The 26,282-nt window shown below is 48.0% G+C and overlaps 1 protein-coding gene across 2 annotated transcripts in view; it reads left to right on the top strand.

The window, feature by feature from the left end:
• The first annotated feature begins 592 nt into the window (after positions 1–592).
• bnip3la (BCL2 interacting protein 3 like a) overlaps positions 593–26,282 on the top strand; it is a 45,181-nt gene continuing 19,491 nt past the window's right edge. Inside the window, exons 1-3 of one of the 2 annotated variants that reach the window (XM_072485672.1) lie at positions 593–769; positions 17,770–17,956; positions 26,032–26,113. In XM_072485672.1, coding sequence (XP_072341773.1) covers positions 601–769; positions 17,770–17,956; positions 26,032–26,113 — 438 coding nt within the window. In that variant the 5' untranslated portion in view covers positions 593–600. Of the gene's footprint in view, positions 770–13,854; positions 17,225–17,769; positions 17,957–26,031; positions 26,114–26,282 lie in introns of those variants that run through there. The other variant, XR_011936646.1, reaches the window with a different exon arrangement.

The raw sequence follows: 26,282 nt of genomic DNA, 5'->3' as shown, positions 1-26,282 counted from the left end.
AAGATGCACTCGATCGAAGCTGTCACCACAGGCAGGGCACCTGGTTTCCGACTTGATCTGAGCAAAACGGCTGAAAAGCAATTGGTTGTCAGAGGTGCTATTTTTGAAGTGCTGTGAACTGAACACACATGAGTGAGAAGATGGTACAGTGGTGAGGACTGCTGCCTTAGAACGCCTGGCCCGCAGGTTCACTTCTGGCTTTGGGTGACAACTGGGTGGAGTGTGTCCATTCTCCCCGTGTCTCCATGGTTTCCTCCCAGTCCAAAGATGGAGGTTGATTGGCCATAATCCATGCGCGGGGACGAGGATGGGGAGTGCGTTTCGGTAGATTGTCTTTCGGAGGGTCGGTGCACACTCCATCAGCTGAATGGCCTTGGCCTTCACCTGCACTGTTGTGGGACCAGTGGAGGATTGGAATAGTAACTGGGATGTGTATCGAGTGGGAACCTGCAGCCTCTGATTCTATTGGCTGGAAAAGGTGCAAGTTGGCACACTGCAACTGGGGCTGTGGGTGCAGTCAGCTGGAGTGGAGCCAAAGCCACGAGGCTGCCCGGGGTGCGATGACGTCATGGCGGACGTGGCAGGCGTGCAGGGTGGGACATGCGCAGTTGGGGGGAGAGAGGAGCTCGCGCAAGGACCGTTGGAAAATTCAAAAGCATCCTCGCGGCGAACAGGGGCCCCGCGGGCACTAGGTCTGAGCCCGGAGTGGGCGCAACAGCAAAAATGGCAGCCGCACCACAGGCCAACAACGAAGAGACCGGACTCAACGGTGAGGACCAGGAGCCGCCGGATTTACATCTACATAGATATATAAAAATGACTAATTCGTGAAGAAAGGACGAGTCAAAAGTGACGGGTCAGTCCTCCACCGGGGGCTCGGGTTGCGTTGAATCCTGGAGGGGTGACTCATTTGAAGGCGGCTCGGACGACTCCTTTTTTTCGGGCTGCAAACAAAACACAAGAGGGAGGTAGGGGGCTTTGCCGTCCCCATGATTGGCAGCGGTTCCGGCCAATGGGAGGGCGGCGTGGTGTGTCGGGCCAGGGAGCGTCGGCCAATGAGCGAGGGAGAGACAGGGCCAGGGGGAGGGTTATCACGGTGGGTACGCGGGCATTGGAGGACACCTGGGCATCGGGGTGGGTCGCTGGGCAAGCAGCATGGCTTCCCCCAGACACCCACCCACCCTCATGTCTGCCAGCCAACAGCCCAATGACAGCACACTCTCCTCCGAGTCAGACAGTTACGGGTTCGCCTGCACCAGTGCAGTGCTGAGAGCGTGCGGCACTATCTGAGGTGCCATTTTGTGGATCAACCCCCATGCTTCCCTTAGGTTGGACCGAAAGATTCTGCGTGGGTTACCTCCGGTTTCCTCCCACAGTCCAAAGATGTGCAGGTTTGGTCCATTGGCCATGGTAAATTGTCCTTTAGTGTCCAAAAAGGTTCGGCTGGGTTGCGGGGATAGGGTGGAGGTGTGGCCTTAGGTGGGATGATCTTTCCAAGGGCAGGTGCAGACTCGATGGGCCAAATGGCCTCCTTCTGCACTGTAAATTCTATGATTCCAATGGCACGGCTCGGCCAAGAGCAAGGGAAATCTTTGGGTGTCCCAGCCCCCCTAAATTTGCCCCTCAATGTTGCCATTGATCTCAGTGTCTTGGGATCGCGCGGGCGAGTTTTGTCACCTTCACCCAAATCCTGATCTCCATGGTCTTTAACTTTATTCCCCGTTCTGGCATGCGTTAATATTGGTGATTCAAAATTAAAAATGTTCTGCGTTTCTAATTAATAAAGTACGAAGTCTTACAACACCAGGTTAAAGTCCAAAAGGTTTGTTTCGATGTCACTAGCTTTCGGAGCGCTGCTCCTTCCTCAGGTGAATGAAGAGGTCTGTTCCAGAAACACATATCTAGACAAATTCAAAGATGCCAAACAATGCTTGGAATGCGACCATTAGCAGCTGATTAAATCTTTACAGATCCAGAGATGGGGTAACCCCAGGATAAAGAGGTGTGAATTGTATCAAGGCAGGACAGTTGGTAAGATTTCGCAGGCCAGATGGCTTGATACAAGAGACCATGCAGACGCTGCGACAATGAATGAACGGACATCGTGCGACAATCACCAGGCAGGAATGTTCCCTTCCACTCAGGGAACACTTTAGCAGTCAAGGGCATTCAGCCTCTGATCTCTGGGTATGCGTTCTCCAAGGCGGCCTTCAGGACGCGCGACAACGCAGAATCGCCGAGCAGAAACCTATAGCCAAGTTCCGCATACATGAGTGCGGCCTCAACCGGGACCTGGGATTCATGTCGCATTACATTCATCCCCCACCATCTGGCCTGGGCTTGCGAAATCCTACCAACTGTCCTGGCTTGAGACAATTCACACCTCTTTAACCTGGGGTTACCCCTATCTCTGGATCTGTAAACACTTAATTAACTGCAAATGCTTGCATTCAAAGCATTGTCTTGCACCTTTGAATTTGTCTATATATATGTTTCTGGAACATACCTCTTCATTCACCTGAGGAAGGAGCAGTGCTCCGAAAGCTAGTGTTTGAAACAAACCTGTTGGACTTTAACCTGGTGTTGTAAGACTTCTTACTGTGCTCACCCCAGTCCAACGGCGGCATCTCCACATCAAACTCCACACAGGCAGTGACCCAGAGCCGGGATTGAACCCAGGTCCTCAGCGCCGTAGGCAGCAGTGCGAACCACCGTGCAGCCCTTATTATCAGCTCCAAGTTGACATTAAAGTCAAATGAATATTTGGTCGAACATGAGTGACATTTTTGCGCTACTCTGTTGTTTGCCTGAAGAAAGCAGGCAGGGTCATTTGGATCAATGACCCATTGTTTTGCAAGCTGTTAGTTTACTCCTGTTTCCTTTACAACAAAATAAGTTAATGGAAAAAATTAGCAACCGCTGAGAGAGCAATCATGTTAAGAGTCAGGTTCTTGTAATGGTGAAATTAATGATTGTAAATGTTGTTCATAGTCTTTTTCAAGATTTACAACAACAACGTTTCAAGAGTAAGCAGAGTTTTAGGCAATGATGTGTTCCCATGCTGAGTCAAAATTGAGGACATCTGACGAGTGAATTGGTGGAAATAGGAGTTTACGTTTTATGGGAGAACTTGAATGTGTTTCCTTATGAACTGCTTTCCATCGATATGTCATTCTTGAGTGTTCAAAAGTTGTCAGCTTATGATGGACCTTATTTGAGAGCTTTGTTTATTATCGAGTTTCATTGAAGATAGGCCTCCTTCTACACTGTAAATTCTATGATAATCTATGATAATCTATGATAAAGGCTTGCAAATTATGAAACAAAAAATACTGTTTTTTAAATAGTTATCGGAACAGAGAAACTAGGAGCAGGAGTTGGCTATTCGGCCCTTCGAGCCTGCAAGTGGTGAACACCAGATACTTGGGCACAACTTTTTTTTTCCTCCAACCAGTTATAGTTTTGGTTTAGTGATAGTTTTACATTGAAAAATATACATCCTTGCTTGCACGCAAAGCATTTGTTGTATTGGATGATTTCTGTAACTGGCCTGCCTTTCAGCCAAATCCCCCTTTCAACATTTATTTATTTCTGTTATCTTTAGCCTGCCAGGCAGTTTCACCAAATTAATTACATAAATGTCACAAGTCATATCTCATAGTAACTGCAACAGAATTAAATTGTGAGGATGACATTTAGAATCATCTGAAACTTTGGGGATCAGAGAGGTCAATCTACACCTTAAATAGAAAAACAAATAACTTTCTGCAACATTAACCTTCAGACTGGTTCGTGAGTAAATTTATTTCTCAGGCTCCTGCTTTTGAAGGAGAAGAAAGCATCAGTCATTCACATGAAAACTGGTACACCAAATTCTTGCTACTCTGTTTTGGGCAGCACGGTAGCATTGTGGATAGCACAATTGCTTCACAGCTCCAAGGTCCCAGGTTCGATTCCGGCTTGGGTCACTGTCTGTGCGGAGTCTGCACATCCTCCCCGTGTGTGCTTGGGTTTCCTCCAGGTGCTCTGGTTTCCTCCCACAGTCCAAAGTTGTGCAGGTTAGGTGGATTGGCCATGATAAATTGCCCTTAATGTCCAAAATTGTCCTTAGTGTTGGGTGGGGTTACTGGGTTATGGGGATAGGGTGGAGGTGTGGACCTTGGGTAGGGTGCTCTTTCCAAGAGCCGGTGCAGACTCGATGGGCCGGATAGCCTCCTTCTGCACTATAAATTCCATGATAATTCTATGATAATTTAACAGTGAGTCATATCCTTTTCTTCTAGGCCTGGTTTATTGTACGCAAACCTGGTAATGACCAGAAACAGTAACTGCTGGACAATCTCAGCAGGTCTGACCGCATCTGTGGAGGGAGAGAACAGAGCTCACGTTTTGTGCCTGGATGACTGCTGGTCAAAGCTAGAGAGAACATGAAATAGGATCAGATTTGTATTATTGTGGGGGCATGGGGGAAGTGGAGCAATGAGGCTGGATAGAGGGCCAGCGATAGGGAGAGATTGACAAGGATGTCGTGGACGAAAAGACAAAAGGGAATGTACATGGTGGTGATAATGACAAAGAAAGGTGCTGATGGTGGCACATTAAGATATCAGAATGTGTTAATGGCAGAACAGAGGTAAGGAGTGTTTTTGTACTTGCATGAAGGGGGAGTCCACACAAAGTTTAGTGAAATAATTCCGATTTATTTTAGGTACTCCGCAATTGGCGATACCTAATCGAGTGAGTGCTTTTACCGAAAGTGTTCAAGTTGACCCGTCCCTTTAGTGGGGAAACAACGGTCTTTCCCCAAGGATTCTGAGAATACGAGATCCCGACGCCGTAAGTCTCCGCAAGGATAGATGTTATGACAAGTGTGTTAAGTGACAAATGGGGTGAAGGTGGAGGAGAGTTCACAGTCTAAAGTTGTTTAAAGAACAGTCCAAAGAACGCAATGTTCAATTTGGATGAGCTACTCACTGAGACAGTCCCAGCCTACATTGTGTTGTGGGATATAGTTTTGATTATGCATCCTGTTTTGCATTCATAAGAATTATGACAATTTACATTTAAAATACAGTTAATATTAAAATATTTGAAAATCAGCACAGTCCCTCTGCTTGGGAACTGAATTGATCATTTTAAAAACATGTGTTTCCAGTGCACAGGAAAGTTAATGACCATATTAAATTGAGAAGTACCATTCCACTTTGAAAGACAAGCTATCTGGCTGTGATTGGGTTAATTTACTCTGGGGAATTGGAAAGCTGTATTTTTAATGTTCCACTCAGCAATTAGTTTGCAAGTTTCGTTGTTAGTTTTGAGACAATTGTTGTCCCATCGTTTATGATGATCTGTTTTTATGCAGCCATCCATGTTAGGGTTACTCCAATCTCTTGAACACCTTGGAATGCAAACTTTCAAAATTTGCTCACATTTCACAATATATTGTGGAGTACAAGCAAATGAGTTAGACAGTAAGAGCTGATTTAATTATTTTTCTTGCTATTTTGTGATTTTTGTTAGACTTGCGAATGATTGTCCTTGCCAGATCCTTTGTCGACTTTCATCGAAATATAAGGAGTGACATCCATTGTTCTGGACAAAATGTTTTATTTTTCCCCGTAATTATTGTAAGTGGAAATGGTTGAACAAATTTATAATCTGCAGTCACCAATACTAAATGTGCCCCATCTCCACCCTGACAAGAAGATATAACAGTAGTTTCCAGGTAGAGCAGGGCATGAAAGGGAATTTGGAGCAGAATAAGAAGATGCAAGCTAGTCCTCAATTGGAAATAAGTCATTTTGCCCCATATTTTTCTATTCCCATCATCAATTCATATGTCCACGGAGAATAAAGTAATCGGATCCAAAGTTGAACCTCGCAGTGAGCTGCCAAAAGATACAACTGTCCCACTGGTGTCACTGCAATGAGACAACTTGATATCAACAGTTAACATCATAATTCTGCACATAAGAATTTACAATGGGAAATGGGACGGTGTTCTCAGGTCATTTGTCATGTGTGAATAACTAATATTTCAGGTGCTTGACCAGGTTGAGTGAGAACTGATCATTAGAGTGCATCTGGCCGTTGCTCTATCTGTCCTGTTCATCAGTTTATATTTGCTGCCAAAAATGCCAGTCTTATGAGATTACGGTTGAGTAAAATTCTGTGGCATGTTGCATAACCTGAATAGACTTAAGTTTTGAAAATCAAATTGTTTTCACAGTTCTTGTTCAACTTGCTTATTTGTTAGCAAAATCAATTTGTGTTATGTGTCTTGCAGACAGAATATTACAGGCAAATGTAAATTCTGATGGTCCAGAAGAGTGGATTAGTGTTCTTAAATACAGGTGAAAGATGTGCTGCGCCCTGTATTGGCATTTGGTTAAACGCACAAACGCACTATTCTGTGTTACTAAGCTGTGTTACTAAGCTGTGCATTTTCGGAGAGTTTCAAGGTCATTGCATTTTAAAAATGAAATTAAATGTCTCAAATATTTTAAGTTAACAGTTATACTTTGTTGCAAAAAAAATGCAACCATATTGACCTCTCAAGAACAAAATACTTGCCAAACATCCTTGTCATCAGGACAGAGGAACTGGGAGAATATAACCCTCCATGTTTTGCTGGGTGAATATAATGGCCCCAAATGATGTGAACAGAGCTCGAGTAATGTGTCCTATATTTTTGCCACAAATAGATTCACAGACATTTTTATGGAGATTAATTTGTGCTCCATTGGTTAATGTGAAAGAAGTTGAGAAAGAAATCATTGGGCGTGCTAAAAGTAATAATTTTCTCTTGTAAACCATCAGGCTTAAAAAAAACACTTTTTGCAGTCCATGTGGAGTTTGCACACACTCCTCGTGTCTGTGTGGGTCTCAACCACACAACCCAAGGTTGCAGGATAGGTGGATTGGCCATGACCCTTAATTAGAAAAAAATAATTGGGTGCTCTAAGGAAACACACGCAGACACTGAGAGAAAGCGCAAACTCCACAAGGACAGTCGCCCAAGGCCGGAATTGATCCCAGGTCCATGATGCTGTGAGACAGCAGTGCTAACCACTGCCACCGTGCGGCCCTTATGGTCGAAATTTGAATTTGAAACTCTGACTAGTAAAGGCAGATTAACATTTCTCTTCAGAAGCATTGACCTTTCAATTCTCTTGCATGATTTAAAAAATAATCTTCCTGTGCATTTCCAGTATTTTCAGTTTTTTTTTAATAAACATTTTATTGAGGTATTTTTGGTTTTACAACAACAACAAAATAAACAATGTACATGAATCTATAAACAGTGCAAAAGCCGTCTTCCTCCCTTACAGGTCCCACCTTTATTAACCCCCTACTCTAAGCTAACGATTAATTTTCCGCAAAGAAGTCGACGAACGGTTGCCACCTCCAGGCGTACCCTAACATTGACCCTCTCATGGCGAACTTGATTTTCTCCAAACAGAGAAAGCTAGCCATGTCAGATAGCCAGGTCTCCGACTTCGGGGGCTTTGTGTCCCTCCATGCTAATAATATCCGTCTCCGGGCTACCAGGGAAGCAAAGGCCAGAATGTCTGCCTTCTTTCTTCTCCTGGATTCCCGGATCTTCCGACACCCCGAAAATCGCCACCTCTGGACTCGGTGCCACCCTTGTTTTTAACACCGTGGACATGACATCTGCAAACCCCTGTCAAAATCCCCTAAGCTTTGGACATGTCCAGAACATGTGGACATGGTTTGCTGGCCCTCCCGCATACTTTGCACACCTATCTTCCAACCCAAAGAATCTGCTCATCCGGGCCACTGTCATGTGAGCCCGGTGAACGACCTTGAATTGTATCAGGCTGAGCCTGGCACATGTTGTGGATGCGTTGACTCTACTCAACGCGTCCGCTCATAGACCATCTTCTATTACTCCTCCCAACTCCCCTTCCCACTTGTAGACTGAGGAGCTGAAGCGCGTCTCCTCTGACATTGTAAATGTCAGAGACCCTCCCTGCTGCCACCCACCCTCTGGAAACTACCCTGTCCTGTATTCCCCTTGGTGGTAGGAGCGGAAAGGTTGAAACCTGGCTACGTAGTAAGTTCCACACCTGCAGGTACCTGAATTTGTTTCCCCATGCCAATCCAAATTTCTCCTCCAGCTCCTTCAAACTCAGAAAGCTTCCCTCTATTAACATATCTCCCATCCTCTCAATCCCTGCTCTCTGCCATCTCCGAAAACCCCCGTCCATACTTCCCGGGGCAAACCGGTGATTATTACAGATTGGAGACCAAACCGATGCTCCCACATGTCTCCTCCATTGCCCCCAGACTCTCAGGGCTGCCACCACCACGGGGCTGGTGGAGTACCGTGCTAGCGGAAACGGCAGAGGCGCCGTTATCAACGCCCCTAAGCTGGTGCCCTTACATGAAGCCGCCTCCATACGCTCCCATGCCGACCCTCCCCCCACCACCCACTTCCTGATCATAACTATATTTGCCGCCCAATAGTAGTTACTGAAGTTTGGCAGCGCCAGCCCGCCCTCTTCCTGGCTCCGCTCAAGCATCACCTTCCTTACTCGGTGGGGGGGGGGGGGGGGGGGGGTCTTGCCCGCCCAGACAAAGCCAGTGATCACTTTGTTGACCCGTTTAAAAAAGGACCGCAGAATGAAGATGGGGAGACACTGAAACACAAACAGGAATCTTGGGAGGACCGTCATCTTCACCGTCTGCACCCTCCCAGCTCGTGACAACAGGAAGGCGTCCCACCTCCAAAAATCGTCCTTCATTTGGTCTACTAGTCGGGCCAGATTTAATTTGTGCAGCCATTCCCATTCCCGTGCCACTTGGATGCCTAGATAACGAAAGCTCCCCCGTACCACTCTAAACGGCAGCTCCCCCAATCGCCTCTCCTGTCCCGTCGCCTGCACTACAAACATCTCACTTTTCCCCATATTTAGTTTATACCCCGAAAACCGGCCAAATTCCCCCAGAATCCTCATGATTTCTTCCATCCCCTCTATTGTGTCTGATACATACAGGAGCAGATCAGCAACCTGGCCCAGTCAATAAAGCCCCGCCCAAATCCGAACCGTCCCAGCACCTCCCACAGATATTCCCATTCTATTCGATCAAAGGCCTTTTCTGCATCCATTGCGACCACTACCTCCACCTCCCTACCTTCCGCGGGCATCATGATCACGTTAAATAGCCTTCTTCTATTGGCCACCAACTGCCCTTCTATCAGTTCCCCGTCCTTCTACCAACTCCCCGTCCACCGTCGGGAAATTCAGCCCCCCTAGGAAGTGCCTCATCCCCTCCGGCCCCGTTGGGGGTTCCGACCTGTACAGCCTGCTATAAAAATCCTGAAACACCTTACTCACCCCTGCTGAGTCTCCCACCAGGTTCCCATCTCCATCCTTTACTTTCCCTATCTCCCTGGCTGCCACTCTCTTTCGAAGCTGCTGTGCAAGCATTCTGCTGGCCTTCTCTCCATGCTCATAAATCGCCCCCTTCGCCTTTCTCAGCCGCTCTACCGCCTTCCCTGTGGCTAACAAGCCAAACTCTGCTGTGGCCGTTCCCTTAAAAGCCCTGCCTCTGGGGTCTCCGCATACCTCCTATCGACCTGTAGTATCTCCTTTACCAGTCGGTCCGTCTCTGCCCTGTCTACCTTCTCCCTATGGGCCCGTATCAAAATCAGCTCCCCTCTAACCACCGCCTTCAATGCCTCCCTGACCACCGCTGCTGAAACTTCCCCCGTGTCGTTGACTTCTAGGTAGTTCTGAATACATTTCCCCAGCCGCCCGCACACCTCTTCGTCAGCTAAAAGACCCACGTCTAACCTCCAGTGCGGGCGCTGATTACTGTCTTTACTGACCTGGAGGTCAACCCAGTGCGGAGCATGGTCTGAGATCGTGATCGCCGAGTACCCCGTGACCGCCACCCCCGTCAGTAAAACCCTGCTTAGAATAAAGAAATCGATCCGGGAGTACACTTAATGCACGTGTGGGTAGAAGGAGAACTCCTTCACCCTCGGCTGCCCAAATCTTCATGGGTCCCCCCTCCCAACCACAACCTGCTGGCACCCTGCCCGTTTTTGAGCTTGACCGTTCTAAACCAGGATCAATAACTGTATTGAAGTCCTCTCCCATGACCAACTTATGCGAGTCCAGGTATGGTATCTTCCCCAGCATCCTCTTTATGAACTCCATATCATCCCAATTTGGCGTATACACATTTACTAGTACCATCTGCACCCCCTCCAATTTCCCACTGACCATAATGTACCGGCCTCCCACATCCGAAACTATTCTTCCCATAGGCCTCAAACACCACCCGTTTGTTGATCAGGATCGCGACCCCTCTAGTCTTCGAGTCTAGTCCCGAGTGAAAGACCTGACCGACCCAACCTTTCCTCAATCTCATCTGGTCAGCTACTGTCAGGTGCGTCTCCTGCAGCATTACCACGTCCGCCATCAGTCCTCTCAAATGTGCGAACACGCATGCCATCTTGACCGGCCCTTTGAGCCCTCGTACATTCCAGGTGATCAGCCTAGTTGGGGTCACCTTTCTTGGGCTAGTCTCCAGCCCACGCCCCGTGACTCCACCAGCCCGCCCCCAGGCGCAGCCTCCACCACTGATCTCTCTGTCCCTCAGCCACAGTTCCTCCCTCGTCAGCAGAACATTTTCGCACCCCCCCCCAGTAACAGCACAATGTAAATCAACCCCTTTGATAAGCCCAACATCTGCTCACCCCCCACTACGCTTCCGTGAGCTTGCCCGCCCAGCTAGCATGGTGCCCCCCCACTCCTGGCGCCAGACAGTCTCCCACCTATTGTCCTATTGTTTCCTCCCCCGCCCTGCCCCACCGCTCATATACACATATTCAAATGACAAACAATCCCAATACAATTGCCTGACAGAAAATAAAACGCTAAACAAAGAAAAGATCAAGCAAGAGATCCAACATCTAAACAAACACACTCCATCCCCCAACTGTGCAAATGTAAACTTTAACTCACTCAACTCTGCAACTGGCCCCAAATCAATACAGAAGGCATTACAAATAGCGTCCACAAAACGAGAAACTTTAAAAAACATGAACGTTGCAGCAAAGTTCTCAGTCCGCCACCAGTCCTTTCCTTTTCGCGAAGCCCAGCGCTTCCTCAAGCAACTCGAAATAAAAATATTGCTCCTCGTACGTGACCCAGAGACGGGCCGGATTCAGCAGTCTGAACTTCATCTTTTTCTTAAAAAGGGTCGACTTGATCTGGTTAAACCCCGTTCTTCAGGCCAGCTCCACACCCAGGTCCTGATAGGTTCGCAGATCCCCACCTCCAACTCCACTGCAGTTTGATGAGCCGCCTGGTCAGCCAGCGCCTTCTCTACTTTCTGGATCGCCCGATCTTGGGCATCCAATCTAAGCTCCAGCCGCGCAATTGACTCTAGTCGGGTCCAAGCAGTCACGCTTCTGCTCAGCGAAGCCCTCCTGGATAACTTGCATCAGCTGCTCCGTTGGCCACTGGGTTGACAAGCCAGAGGTCCGGTCCTCCGCCATGCTTCCTCCCGCTGCAGCTTCAGCCCAAGTCTTCTCTGTTCACCTGTTCCTGCCTTAGTGAGCACTTCCAGTCCTCTTCTCCATGCATCAATGTGGTTATCCAGTGCACAATTGCCTCTGTCGTCAAATTTTCAATTCCAGTCCGGTAAAAAATCGGGGGAAAAGGTCCAAAAGTCCGACCCGAGCGGGAGCCACCAAATGTGCGACTTACTCCTTCATAGCCGCCACCGGAAGTCCCAGTATTTTCAGTTTGAGTAAAATATTTTCATTAAGTTAATATTTTGCGTTTCACAAAATTGCATGTTTGCAAAATTTGCCCATTTGGTTAGGAAATCAAACTTGGGTTAAATAAAGTACAGGTTGAATTAACATGAAAGCATAACATTGTTCAAAAGTGTTGTGTGTGCATATGGCTGTTCAATTCAATTTTTTACAACAAATGAGGGAAAAATTATGTTTAACATCAAGTGGGAGCCAAAAACAAGTCAATTTTACAGCATGGAACATGTGAAAGTTGTGCATCAGCAGTGGTTTATGTAATTCAGGTGCTTTGATTTGAGTGAGAAGGAAAGGAAAAATCTTGTTTCTTTTAGTAGTATGGTGCACATTCCAGGAGCAAAGTTTCAAAGTAGCTACTGCCATTGCTTATTCAGCCAAAGAGAGTATAGGATATTGACACACAGAGCAAAAAGGCTTACAAGCCAGAGAGATCTTCGGGTCCCCGTTTGGGCATGCACCAAAACATACCTCCCTCACCTCCATCTAGACCAGAGGTGCCATTGACACATTATAAAGTCTTTTTTCTAGAATATGTGACCTGCCTGTTCTCTTGCAGGAACCAGCTAACGATTCTTTAAACCCAAATTTTACAAAGTGCAAAAAATATGCAAAATTATCCAGAATTTACACTGAACTGCAGTATTTTACTCCAAACTTTTGTCTTCCACGGAGTTCACAAAGGCCATGGCTTTAGCCGGATTGTTGAATGTTCTCATTTTTACTTTATTTACCTTTTCAAATTGTGTGTGTGGGTGGGGGGGGGGAACTGAAGTGACATCACAGAAAAGCTCTGTGACTTGAGTGGCTGGTTGGGAATCTACACTAAATTAAAAAAATTAAGCATTGGTAACTAATTAATCATAATTACTGAATTATAATTTAGAGGGGTATCTAAGCCAGAGATCAGAGAGTACTATATTTAGCTTTCACATTTATAGTAGAAATCTAGTGCTGGGAAACAGATAGTAAACAGTAACTTTTAAATGTTTTTTTAAAAAACAAACTTTTAATTTTAATTTACTAATTCATTGACGCAATGTCAGTTTGAGGGGTGCAGTGCTCTGACTGTGAGATGTGGCAGGTCCGGGAGGCTTCCAGCGTCCCGGATGGCTTCATCTGCAGAAAGTGCACCCAACTGGAGCTCCTCACAGACCGCATGGTTCGATTGGAGCAGCAATTGGATGCACTTAGGAGCATGCAGGTGGCGGAAAGCGTCATAGATCGCAGTTATATAAATGTGGTCACACCCAAGGTGCAGGCAGAGAAATGGGTGACCACCAGAAAGGGCAGGCAGCCAGTGCAGGAATCCCCTGTGGTTGTCCCCCTCTCGAACAGGTATACCCCTTTGGATACTGTCGGGGGGGATAGCCTATCAGGGGAAAGCAGCAGCAGCCAGAACAGTGGCACCACGGCTGGCTCTGATGTTCAGAAGGGAGGGCCAAAGCGCAGAAGAGCAATAGTATAGTCAGGGGCACAGATAGGCGCTTCTGTGGACGTGAAAGAGACTCCAGGATGGTATGTTGCCTCCCTGGTGCCAGGGTCCAGAATGTCTCCGAACGGGTAGAGGGCATCCTGAAGGGGTAGGGCAAACAGGCAGAGGTCGTTGTACATATTGGTACGACATAGGCAGGAAGGGGCATGAGGTCCTGCAGCAGGAGTTCAGGGAGCTAGGCAGAAAGTTAAAAGACAGGACCTCTAGGGTTGTAATCTTGGGATTACTCCCTGTGCCATGTGCGTGAGGCTAGAAATAGGAAGATACAGCAGCTGAACACGTGGCTAAACAGCTGGTGTAGGAGGGAGGGTTTCCGTTATCTGGACCACTGGGAGCTCTTCCGGGGCAGGTGTGACCTATATAAGAAGGACGGGTTGCATCTAAACTGGAGAGGCATAAATATCCTGGCTGTGAGGTTTGCTAGTGTCACACGGGAGGGTTTAAACTAGTATGGCAGGGGGGGGTGGGCACGGGAGCAATAGGTCAGAAGGTGAGAGCATTGAGGGAGAACTAGGGAATAGGGACAGTGTGGCTCTGAGGCAGAGCAGACTGGGAGACGTTGCTGAACACAGCGGGTCTGGTGGCCTGAAGTGCATATGTTTTAATGCAAGAAGTATTAAGGGTAAGGCAGATCAACTTAGAGATTGGATTAGTACTTGGTACTATGATGTTGTTGCCATTACAGAGACCTGTTTGAGGGAAGGACAGGATTGGCAGCTAAACGTTCCAGGATTTAGATATTTCAGGCGGGATAGAGGGGGATGTAAAAGGGGTGGCGGAGTTGCGCTACTGGTTAGGGAGAATATCACAGCTGTACTAGGGGAGGACACCGCAGAGGGCAGTGAGGCAATATGGGTAGAGATCAGGAATAAGAAGGGTGCAGTGACAATGTTGGGGGTTTACTACAGGCCTCCCAACAGCCAGCGGGAGATAGAGGAGCAGATAGGTAGACAGATTTTGGAAACGAGCAAAAACAACAGGGTTGTGGTGATGGGAGACTTCAACTTCCCCAATATTGACTGGGACTCAGTTAGTGCCAGGGGCTTAGACGGGGCAGAGTTTGTAAGGAGCATCCAGGAGGGCTTCTTAAAACAATATGTAGACAGTCCAACTCGGGAAGGGGCGGTACTGGACCTGGTATTGGGGAATGAGCCCGGCGAGGTGGTAGAAATTTCAGTAGGGGAGCGTTTCGGGAACAGTGACCACAATTCAGTAAGTTTTAAAGTGCTGGTGGACAAGGATAAAAGTAGTCCTAGGATGAATGTGCTAAATTGGGGGAAGGCTAATTATAACAATATTAGGCGGGAACTGAAGAACCTAGATTGGGGGAGGATGTTTGAGGGCAAATCAACATCTGACTTGTGGGAGGCTTTCAAGTGTCAGTTGAAAGGAATTCGGGACCGGCATGTTCCTGTGAGGAAGAAGGATAAATACGGCAATTTTCGGGAACCTTGGATCACGAGAGATATTGTAGGCCTCGTCAAAAAGAAAAAGGAGGCGTTTGTCAGGGCTAAAAGGCTGGGAACAGACGAAGCCTGTGTGGAATATAAGGAAAGTAGGAAGGAACTTAAGCAAGGAGTCAGGAGAGCTAGAAGGGGTCACGAAAGGTCATTGGCAAATAGGTTTAAGGACAATCCCAAGGCTTTTTACACGTACATAAAAAGCAAGAGGGTAGCCAGGGAAAGGGTTGGCCCACTGAAGGATAGGCAAGGGAATCTGTGTGTGGAGCCAGAGGAAATGGGCGAGGTACTAAATGAATACTTTGCATCAGTATTCACCAAAGAGAAGGAATTGGTAGATGTTGAGTCTGGAGAAGGGTGTGTAGATAGCCTGGGTCACATTGAGATCCAAAAAGACGAGGTGTTGGGCGTCTTAAAAAATATTAAGGTAGATAAGTCCCCAGGGCCTGACTGGATCTACCCCAGAATACTGAAGGAGGCTGGAGAGGAAATTGCTGAGGCCTTGACAGAAATCTTTCGATCCTCACTGTCTTCAGGTGATGTCCCAGAGGACTGGAGAATAGCCAATGTTGTTCCTTTGTTTAAGAAGGGTAGCAAGGATAATCCAGGGAACTACAGGCCAGTGAGCCTTACTTCAGTGGTAGGGAAATTACTGGAGAGAATTCTTCGAGAAAGGATCTACTCCCATTTGGACGTATCAGTGAGAGGCAGCATGGTTTTGTGAAGGGGAGGTTGTGTCTCACTAACTTGATAGAGTTTTTCGAGGAGGTCACAAAGATGATTGATGCAGGTAGGGCAGTGGATGTTGTCTATATGGACTTCAGTAAGTCCTTTGACAAGGTCCCTCATGGTAGACTAGTACAAAAGGTAAAGTCACACGGGATCAGGGGTGAGCTGGCAAGGTGGATACAGAACTGGCTAGGTCATCGAAGGCAGAGAGTAGCAATGGAGGGATGCTTTTCTAATTGGAGGGCTGTGACCAGTCGTGTTCCGCAGGGACCTTTGCTGTTTGTAGTATATATAAATGATTTGGAGGAAAATGTAACTGGTCTGATTAGTAAGTTTGCAGACGACACAAAGGTTGGTGGAATTGCGGATAGCGATGAGGACTGTCAGAGGATACAGCAGGATTTAGATTGTTTGGAGACTTGGGCGGAGAGATGGTAGATGGAGTTTAATCCGGACAAATGTGAGGTAATGCATTTTGAAAGGTCTAATGCTGGTAGGGAATATACAGTGAATGGTAGAACCCTCAAGAGTATTGACAGAGATCTAGGTCCTCAGGTCACTGAAAGGGGCAACACAGGTGGAGAAGGTAGTCAAGGAGGCATACGGCATGCTTACCTCCATTGGCCGGGGCATTGAGTATAAAAATTGGCAAGTCATGTTGCAGCTGTATAGAACCTTAGTTAGGCCACATTTGGAGTATAGTGTTCAATTCTGGTCGCCACACTACCAGAAGGATGTGGAGGTTTTGGAGAGGGTGCAGAAGAGATTTACCTGGATGTTGCCTGGTATGGAGGGCATTAGCTATGAGGAGCGGTTGAATAAACTCGGTTTGTTCTCACTGGAACGACGGAGGTTGAGGGGCGACCTGATAGAGGTCTCCAAAATTGAGGGGCATAGACAGAGTGGATAGTCAGAGGCTTTTCCCCAGGGTAGAGGGGTCAATTACTCGGGGGCATAGGTTTAAGGTGAGAGGGGCAAGGTTTAGAGTAGATGTACGAGGCAAGTTTTTTACACAGAGGGTAGTGGGTGCCTGAAACTCGATACCGGAGGAGGTGGTGGAAGCAGGGACGATAGTGACATTTAAGGGACATCTTGACAAATAAATGAATAGGATGGGAATAGAGGGATACGACGGACCCAGGAAGTGTAGAAGATTGTAGTTTAGTCGGGCAGCATGGTCGGCACGGGCTTGGAGGGCCAAAGGGTTTGTTCCTGTGCTGTACATTTCTTTGTTCTTTGTTTGTTCTTTATAGAGTTGTCGGATATCACCCGAAGTATAGTAAGATATAGCAGAGCTTACTGCACTCCAATAGTCTTTAGTCATTTTCTAATCGAAACCCTTGCACCTCTGTTGTATCGCCGCCGAAAAATCCTGGAAGAAAGAGACCGTTGCTCCATTGCAGACAAAGCCCCATTGCGTCTAGCTGCCTCCAGTACTCTTTGACTCTCCCCGTAGAAATGAAAAAGCATAATTATGGGCAAGGGATGCTGGTTGTCCTCCGATCCGGATACAATGTGCCCGTTATAACTTAATGCACCCAGTTTTCACATGCAGATTAAGAAAACGTGATAGCCAACTGTCAGAATTTAACTGGGAGCTTGCCATCCGCTCCTCATGATAAACGAACAACCCAGACTTTTTTTCTCCGGCCACAGTTTTCCAGATCGTCCAGGAATTTTGACATATCGTAGCTGCCTTTCTAAGGATTGTAAGCGGGCCTCAAACAAGTAAGTTGTATTTACAATGGTCAGGATTCTCCCGTCAGCTTCATTATGCCTTTTACCAGTATTCTGCCATTCTATAGCATGAGCATTGATATTCTTCACTAATAATTCAAATTTTTTGTCAATTTGAATAATATTAACCGTCATGAGTTGTAATGCCTTTAAGAGTGCTGGGTTGACAGCCTGTTCGAGAATTAAGACGCCATGTTGAGGAGTTGGCTCCACCCCAGATGCTTCCAACTGCTCTCTTTTGTTGACATCTTTCTTTGTATTTCTCAGCATTTTGTCACCAATGTTTAGCCAGAAATATTACAGGGACATAATATTGAGTCCTCCTGGATTAGGTAAGTATGGGCTGCGTGAGCACAATAAATGATAGCAATAAAGTATGAGTCACACCAGAGCCCACAGAAACACAGCTATTCCACTGCTCACATCACACGACTCCCGAGCAAATGTTTTTAGTTTGCGGGGGTGGGTGGGGTGCAAAATGGTTGATATAGAAGTTTTAATTTTACTGTTTGTGATTTTTTTTTTTCATGCTTTAGGCTCCTGGGTGGAGTTACATTTGAAGATCAATGGAAATGGGAAAGATAATGGCAGCAGCCGGAATGGAGGATTGGAGCATGTGCCCTCATCTTCGTCTATCCACAACGGAGACATGGAAGAAATACTTCTGGACGCGCAGCATGAATCGCGTCAGAGCAGTTCTCGGGGAAGTTCCCACTGTGATAGGTGAGGAACTGATGAGAAATGAGAGAACTGGCTACAACATAGAAAATTGATGCTATTTTACCATTGCATTTGGTTTTGCTCAAAATTAAATCATCTGAATGGCCAACTGCTGCAAATAGACACATTTAAATTGTTCGGGCTGAAAATATTCACACGAAGGCCTGAGTATAAGTAAAAAAAGAAGTTTATTATGTGGCTCCGCTGGTTAATCCTGTTCACTCGGCTGCATGCTATTTTCTTGTGGCATCATGTGAAAAAGATAATTCATTGTGAGGTTTGTACTACCTCGCATGGATCAGAAGATGCTTGGTTGTTAACCGGATGGCATTAATATTCAAGCTTGTGGAAGGGAAAGACTTCTCACCTGAGTTTGACAAAAACCTATCTCCACAGCTGCTGCCAATTCTCTATATTATGTCTACGTTATCAAATACTCACCTGATCTTCAGTCTTAAGATGTGTTGCAATTATTTAAACTTGCGCATTGGGAAGATGGCAGCTAATACATGTCTTTGGCCCCCATCCCCCTTACAACCAGCTCCAGTTATTTCCTTGGGCTGAAATGGACTGTTTGCAAGTTCAGAGTCCAATTTTACCTGAGAAGAGCTGCTGACCATATTTCCTTTACATTGCAAACTGCCAACTTCACCTCCTTAATCCCATAAACCTCCACCCCGACCGTAGCCCATCGGCTGGTGAAATGCTTAACCATGTCTTTTGTCATCTCCATGCTTGACTACTCCACTATGGTGCTTTCATCTGAGTTAGAAGGGTTTGGAGAACAAGTTGTTGTTTAACAGTGAAATATGAAATATTTGATTCAGAGATTGGAACAAACAGTGTATATATTTAGTTATGTTCAGAAATTTGATAAGTGCTGCATTAACTTCTATACTGTGTGCTTGAGGATAACCATGTTGGTCAACATGGTCGCAAAGGCCAAAACATCGGCCTCTCTCGCCTCCTGCACTCCCGGCTCTTGTGCAACCCCAAATATAGCCAACCCCCAGCTTGGTTCGACCCGGACTCCTCCTACTTTTGAAAGCACCTTTGTCACCCCCATCCAAAACCCCTGTAGTGCCGGGCATGACCAAAACATATGGGTATGATTCGCTGGGCTTCTCGAGCACCTCGCACACCTATCCTCCACCCCAAAAAATTTACTGAGCCGTGCTCCAGTCATATGTGCCCTGTGTACTACCTTAAACTGAATCAGGCTTAGCCTGGCACACGAGGATGACGAGTTTACCCTGCTTAGGGCATCTGCCCACAGCCCCTCCTCGATCTCCTCCCCCAGCTCTTCTTCCCATTTCCCTTTTAGTTCATCTACCATAGTCTCCCCTTCGTCCCTCATTTCCCTATATATATCTGACACCTTACCATCCCCCACCCATGTCTTTGAGATCACTCTGTCCTGCACCTCTTGTGTCGGGAGCTGCGGGAATTCCCTCACCTGTTGCCTCGCAAAAGCCCTCAGTTGCATATACCTGAATGCATTCCCTTGGGGCAACCCATATTTCTCGGTCAGCGCTCCCAGACTCGCGAACTTCCCATCCACAAACAGATCTTTCAGTTGCGTTATTCCTGCTCTTTGCCACATTCCATATCCCCCATCCATTCCCCCCGGGGCAAACCTATGGTTGTTTCTTATCGGGGACCCCCCCCCCAAGGCTCCAGTCTTTCCCCTATGCCGTCTCCACTGTCCCCAAATCTTCAGTGTAGCCACCACCATCGGGCTTGTGGTGTAGTTCCTCGGTGAGAACGGCAATGGGGCTGTCACCATAGCCTGTAGGCTAGTCCCCCTACAGGACGCCCTCTCTAATCTCTTCCACGCCGCTCCCTCCTCCTCTCCCATCCACTTACTCACCATTGAAATATTAGCGGCCCAATAATACTCACTTAGGCTCGGTAGTGCCAGCCCCCCCCTATCCCTGCTACGCTGTAAGAATCCCTTCCTCACTCTCGGGGTCTTCCCGGCCCACACAAAACCCATGATGCTCTTTTCAATCCTTTTAAAAAAAGCCTTCGTGATCACCACCGGGAGGCACTGAAACACAAAGAGGAATCTCGGGAGGACCACCATCTTAACCGCCTGCACCCTCCCTGCCATTGACAGGGATACCATATCCCATCTCTTGAAATCCTCCTCCATCTGTTCCACCAACCGCGTTAAATTTAACCTATGCAATGTGCCCCAATTCTTAGCTATCTGGATCCCCAGGTAACGAAAGTCCCTTGTTACCTTCCTCAACGGTAGGTCCTCTATTTCTCTACTCTGCTCCCCTGGATGCACCACAAACAACTCACTTTTCCCCATGTTCAATTTATACCCTGAAAAACCCCCAAGTATCCGCATTATTTCTGGCATCCCCTCCGCCGGGTCCGCCACGTATAGTAGCAAATCGTCCGCATACAAAGATACCCGGTGCTCTTCTCCTCCCCTAAGTACTCCCCTCCACTTCTTGGAACCCCTCAACGCTATCGCCAGGGGCTCAATCGCCAGTGCAAACAATAATGGGGACAGAGGGCATCCCTGCCTTGTCCCTCTATGGAGCCGAAAATATGCAGATCCCCGTCCATTCGTGACCATGCTCGCCACTGGGGCCCTATACAACAGCTGCACCCATCTAACATACCCCTCTCCAAAACCAAATCTCCTCAACACCTCCCACAAATAATCCCACTCCACTCTATCAAATGCTTTCTCGGCATCCATCGCCACTACTATCTCCGTTTCTCCCTCTGGTGGGGCCATCATCATTACCCCTAACAACCTCCGTATATTCGTGTTCAGCTGTCTCCCCTTCACAAACCCAGTTTGGTCCTCGTGGACCACCCCCGGGACACATTCCTCTATTCTCATTGCCATTACCTTGGCCAGGACCTTGGCATCTACATTTAGGAGGGAAATAGGTCTATAGGACCCGCATTGTAGCGGGTCCTTTTCCTTCTTTAAGAGAAGCGATATCGTTGCTTCAGACATAGTCGGGGGCAGTTGTCCCCTTTCCTTTGCCTCATTAAAGGTCCTCGTCAGTACCGGGGCGAGCAAGTCCACATATTTTCTATAGAATTCGACTGGGAATCCATCCGGTCCCGGGGCCTTTCCCGCCTGCATGCTCCTAATTCCTTTCACCACTTCTTCTACCTCGATCTGTGCTCCCAGTCCCACCCTTTCCTGCTCTTCCACCTTGGGAAATTCCAGCCGATCCAAGAAGCCCATCATTCTCTCCCTCCCATCCGGGGGTTGAGCTTCATATAATTTTTTATAAAATGTCTTGAACACTCCATTCACTCTCTCCGCTCCCCGCTCCATCTCTCCTTCCTCATCCCTCACTCCCCCTATTTCCCTCGCTGCTCCCCTTTTCCTCAATTGGTGTGCCAGCAACCTGCTCGCCTTCTCTCCATATTCGTACTGTACACCCTGTGCCTTCCTCCATTGTGCCTATGCAGTGCCTGTAGTCAGCAAGTCAAATTCTACATGTAGCCTTTGCCTTTCCCTGTACAGTCCCTCCTCCGGTGCTTCCGCATATTGTCTGTCCACCCTCAAAAGTTCTTGCAGCAACCGCTCCCGTTCCTTACTCTCCTGCTTCCCTTTATGTGCCCTTATTGATATCAGCTCCCCTCTAACCACCGCCTTCAATGCCTCCCAGACCACTCCCACCTGGACCTCCCCATTATCATTGAGTTCCAAGTACTTTTCAATGCACCCCCTCACCCTTAGACACACCCCCTCATCTGCCATTAGTCCCATGTCCATTCTCCAGGGTGGGCACCCTCCTGTTTCCTCCCCTATCTCCAAGTCCACCCAGTGTGGAGCGTGATCCGAAATGGCTATAGCCATATACTCCGTTCCCCTCACCTTCGGGATCAATGCCCTACCCAGCACAAAAAAGTCTATTCGCGAGTAGACTTTATGGACATAGGAGAAAAACGAGAACTCCTTACTCCTAGGTCTGCTAAATCTCCACGGGTCTACACCTCCCATCTGCTCCATAAAATCTTTAAGTACCTTGGCTGCTGCCGGTCTCCTTCCAGTCCTGGACTTCGACCTATCCAGCCCTGGTTCCAACACCGTATTAAAATCTCCCCCCATTATCAGCTTTCCCATCTCTAGGTCCAGAATGCGTCCTAGCATCCGCCTCATAAAATTGGCATCATCCCAGTTCGGGGCATATACGTTTACCAAAACCACCGTCTCCCCCTGTAGTTTGCCGCTCACCATCACGTATCTGCCCCCGTTATCCGCCACTATAGTCTTTGCCTCGAACATTACACGCTTCCCCACTAATATAGCCACCCCCCTGTTTTTCGCATCTAGCCCCGAATGGAACACCTGCCCCACCCATCCTTTGCGTAGCCTAACCTGGTCTATCAGTTTCAGGTGCGTTTCCTGTAACATAACCACATCTGCCTTAAGTTTCTTAAGGTGTGCGAGTACCCGTGCCCTCTTTATCGGCCCGTTCAGCCCTCTCACGTTCCACGTGATCAGCCGAGTTGGGGGGCTTCCTACCCCCCCCCCTTGTCGATTAGCCATCACCTTTTTCCAGCTCCTCACCCGGTTCCCACGCAGCTGTATCTCCCCCAAGCGGTGCCCCCCCGCCCATCCTCTCCCATACCAGCTCCCCCCTCTCCCCAGCAGCAGCGACCCAGTAATTCCCCCCTCCCACCCCCCCCGCTAGATCCCCCGCTAGCGTAATTACTCCCCCCATGTTGCTCCCAGAAGTCAGCAAACTCTGGCTGACCTCTGCTTCCCCCCGTGACCTCGGCTCGCACCGTGCGACGCCCCCTCCTTCCTGCTTCTCTATTCCCGCCATGATTATCATAGCACGGGAACCAAGCCCGCGCTTCTCCCTTGGCCCCGCCCCCAATGGCCAACACCCCATCTCCTCCACCTCCCCTCCTCCCCCCATCACCACCTGTGGGAGAGAGAAAAGTTACCACATCGCAGGATTAGTACATAAAACCCCTCTTTGCCCCCCACATTCGCCCCACCACTTTGTTCGAACGTTTTTTTAAATAACCCGCTCATTCCAGTTTTTCTTCCACAATAAAAGTCCATGCTTCATCCGCCGTCTCAAAGTAGTGGTGCCTCCCTCGATATGTGACCCACAGTCTTGCCGGTTGCAGCATTCCAAATTTTATCTTCTTTTTATGAAGCACCGCCTTGGCCCGATTAAAGCTCGCCCTCCTTCTCGCCACCTCCGCACTCCAGTCTTGATAAACGCGGATCACCGCGTTCTTCCATTTACTGCTCTGAGTTTTCTTCACCCATCTAAGGACCATTTCTCTATCCTTAAAACGGAGGAATCTCACCACTATGGCTCTGGGAATTTCTCCTGCTCTCGGTCCTCGCGCCATCACTCGGTATGCTCCCTCCACCTCCAACGGACCCGCCGGGGCCTCCGCTCCCATTAACGAGTGCAGCATCGTGCTCACATATGCCCCGACGCCCGCTCCATCCACACCTTCAGGAAGACCAAGAATCCTCAGGTTGTTCCTCCTTGCGTTGTTTTCCAGTGCCTCCAACCTTTCCACACATCGTTTCTGATGTGCCTCCTGCGCCTCCGTCTTCACCACCAGGCCCTGTATATCGTCTTCATTCTCGGCTGCCTTTGCCTTCACGACCCGAAGCTCCCGCTCCTGGGTCTTTTGTTCCTCCTTTAGCCCTTCGATCGCCTGTAGTATCGGGGCCAACAGCTCTTTCTTCATTTCCTTTTTGATCTCTTCCACACAGCATTTCAAGAACTCTTGTTGTTCAGGGCCCCATGTTAAACTGCCACCTTACGACGCCATCTTGGTTTTTGCTTGCCTTCCTTGCCACTGTTCTAAAGGATCCACTGCAATATGGCCACTCTCTCCTCCTTTTTCCATCCGTATCTAGGGGGGATTCCCTTCTGGTTTACCGCACAGTGTTTTTAGCCGTCAAAATTGCCGTTGGGGCTCCTATCAAGAGCCCAAAAGTCCGTTTCACAGGGAGCTGCCGAAACGTGCGACTCAGCTGGTCATCGCCGCACCCGGCTTGCATAATACTCTTAACGTACAATTGTATCAATTCGGAGAAGGAGTAGATGATTCGGCCCTTCAAGCCTGTTCCTCCATTTGTGGCTGACCTGCTTGAGAAGTGAACTCCACTTTACTAACTCCTGCCAACAATCTATCCAATTATGGAGCAGATGGGGACTGTGGACCCATGGAGGTTCATGCACCCAGATGAGAAGGAGTTCTTAATTTTTTTGCAAGTACACAAGATCTATACCTGCATCGACTTCTTTGTAGTGGGGAAATCAATACTTCCAGGGATAGTGAATGGAATACTCTGTGATCATTATCTCTGACCATGCTCCACACTATCTGGATGCGAGGTTGGAGACGGGTCGTGCCCAACACCCCATATGGAGGTTGGACATGATCCTCCTGGCTGACATGGCCTTCTGCCAGTAAACATCACAGGCCATAGACAATTATATTATTAACAACTGGAACGGGAAGGTTCAGCTGAAGGCTGTGATTAGAGGAGAAATTATCACCTGTAAGACACACAGGGACAGGGAAGAGCGGGCGGCTGGCAGCAACTGACAGACTCCATTCTGGAGGTCGACAGAAGATTCTCCGTGGCCCTGACTGTGGAGCTTCTGTGGAGAGGAAAAAGCTACAAATGGACTTCAGCCTGCTATCCACCAGAAAAGCAGTGCACGAACTCCGCCAGACACGGGGGACCTTCTACGAACACGGATTCAAGACGAGCGGCCTGCTGACTCACCAGCTGAGAAAGCAGGCAGCCACGAGGGAAATAACGCAGGCGAAGGATAGCAGAGGCGGACTCGGAGCCGAACCAAAAAAGGTCAACAAAGCGTTCAATGGCCTTCTACCGGGGGCTGTACACCTCCAAGCCCCCCAACGGGGACTCGGGGATTAAATGGTTCCTCGATATATTGGACATGCCAGTCGTCAGGGAAGATAGGAAGAGGGGGCTGGAAGCACCACTAGGACTGGGAGAGATCATCGAATGCATCAACTGGGGAAATCAATACGGGGAAGACGCCGGGACCCAATGGGTTCCCAGCGGACAAAAAATTCATGACCGCACTGGCTCCCACTTGTGGGAGATGTTAGCAAACTTGCGAGCGAGGGGCACCTTGCCTCCAATGCTAACACAAGCCACGATATCGCTGATACAAAGAAAGACAAAGACCAAACGGAATGCGGATCATACAGACCCATTTCGCTGCTCAATGTGGATGTGAAAATACTCGCACAAATTCTGGCTAAGCAGCTGGAGAACTGCATACCAGAGGTGGCCGCAGAGGACCAGACGGCTTCGTTAAGAGTTGACAGCTAACAGCGAACATCAGACGACAGCTAAACGTGATAGTGACTCCATCCAGGGAGAGAGCACCAGAGGTGATCGACTCCCTGGACAGAGTCGTGTGGAAGTACCTCATTGAGCGGGGAGGAGAGAGCGAGAGAAAGAGAGAAGAACCCAAGGATTCCCAAAAATGTCCTACAAAGAAGAAGCGCCATGGGCCTGGCCCTACGAAACACAGTACTACCATTGGGCACCCACAGCAGAAACAATGATGGGAGTTATCTGGCTGAGATGTTGTGGTTCCAGGTCACGAAGCAATGTTTACAGGCGCAGTGATTAGCGCTGCTCCTTATGGCGTTGAGGACCTTGGTTCGATCTTGGCCCCGGGTCACTGTCAGTGTGGAGTTTGCACGTTCTCCCAGTGTCTGCGTTAGTCTCACCCTCAGACCCAAAACTTGTGCAGGGTAGGTGGATTGGCCAATCTAAATTGCCCCTTAATTGGAAAAAATGAATTGGGTACTCTAAATGTACAATCTCAAAAATGAAGCAGATGTTTTTGAAGTTTGGGCGACTTGCTTGTAAGCTTCTCAGGTCAAGTAGCGAAGCAATTTCAGACGAGGTTCTCTTGCAATCCTTTCTTAATATAGACTTTGAGATTTTTACCAGCCACCTTTGGCACTCAATCATTTACAGGTACAGCCATTTTGCTGAAATTATAATTCACAGTTTGAGTATGATTTGATATTCACTGTTCTTTTCAATTTTCCAGCCAGTCTCGTCCCCAGACACCTCAGATGGCTCAAGCAGTCTTTGAAGTAGAACTGCAGCGCAGCAGAGATAACAGTTCTCAGGTATGTTAAACTTGTAGGATTTGACTCTTCGTTGAATTAAAACAACAGCAATAAAAACTTGCATTTATACATTGCAAAATGTCACATGGGAGCATTTTCAGATGAAATTTTACACCAGCTACATTGAGATAGATTAGGACAGGTGTCCAAATGCTTTAACAGGTGGGTT

The sequence above is a fragment of the Scyliorhinus torazame genome, chromosome 20 (assembly GCF_047496885.1).
Source record: "Scyliorhinus torazame isolate Kashiwa2021f chromosome 20, sScyTor2.1, whole genome shotgun sequence".
NCBI classification, from domain to species: domain Eukaryota; kingdom Metazoa; phylum Chordata; class Chondrichthyes; order Carcharhiniformes; family Scyliorhinidae; genus Scyliorhinus; species Scyliorhinus torazame.
The sequence above is the reverse complement of the archived record's forward strand: the minus strand, read 5'-3'. Positions and strand labels throughout refer to the sequence as shown.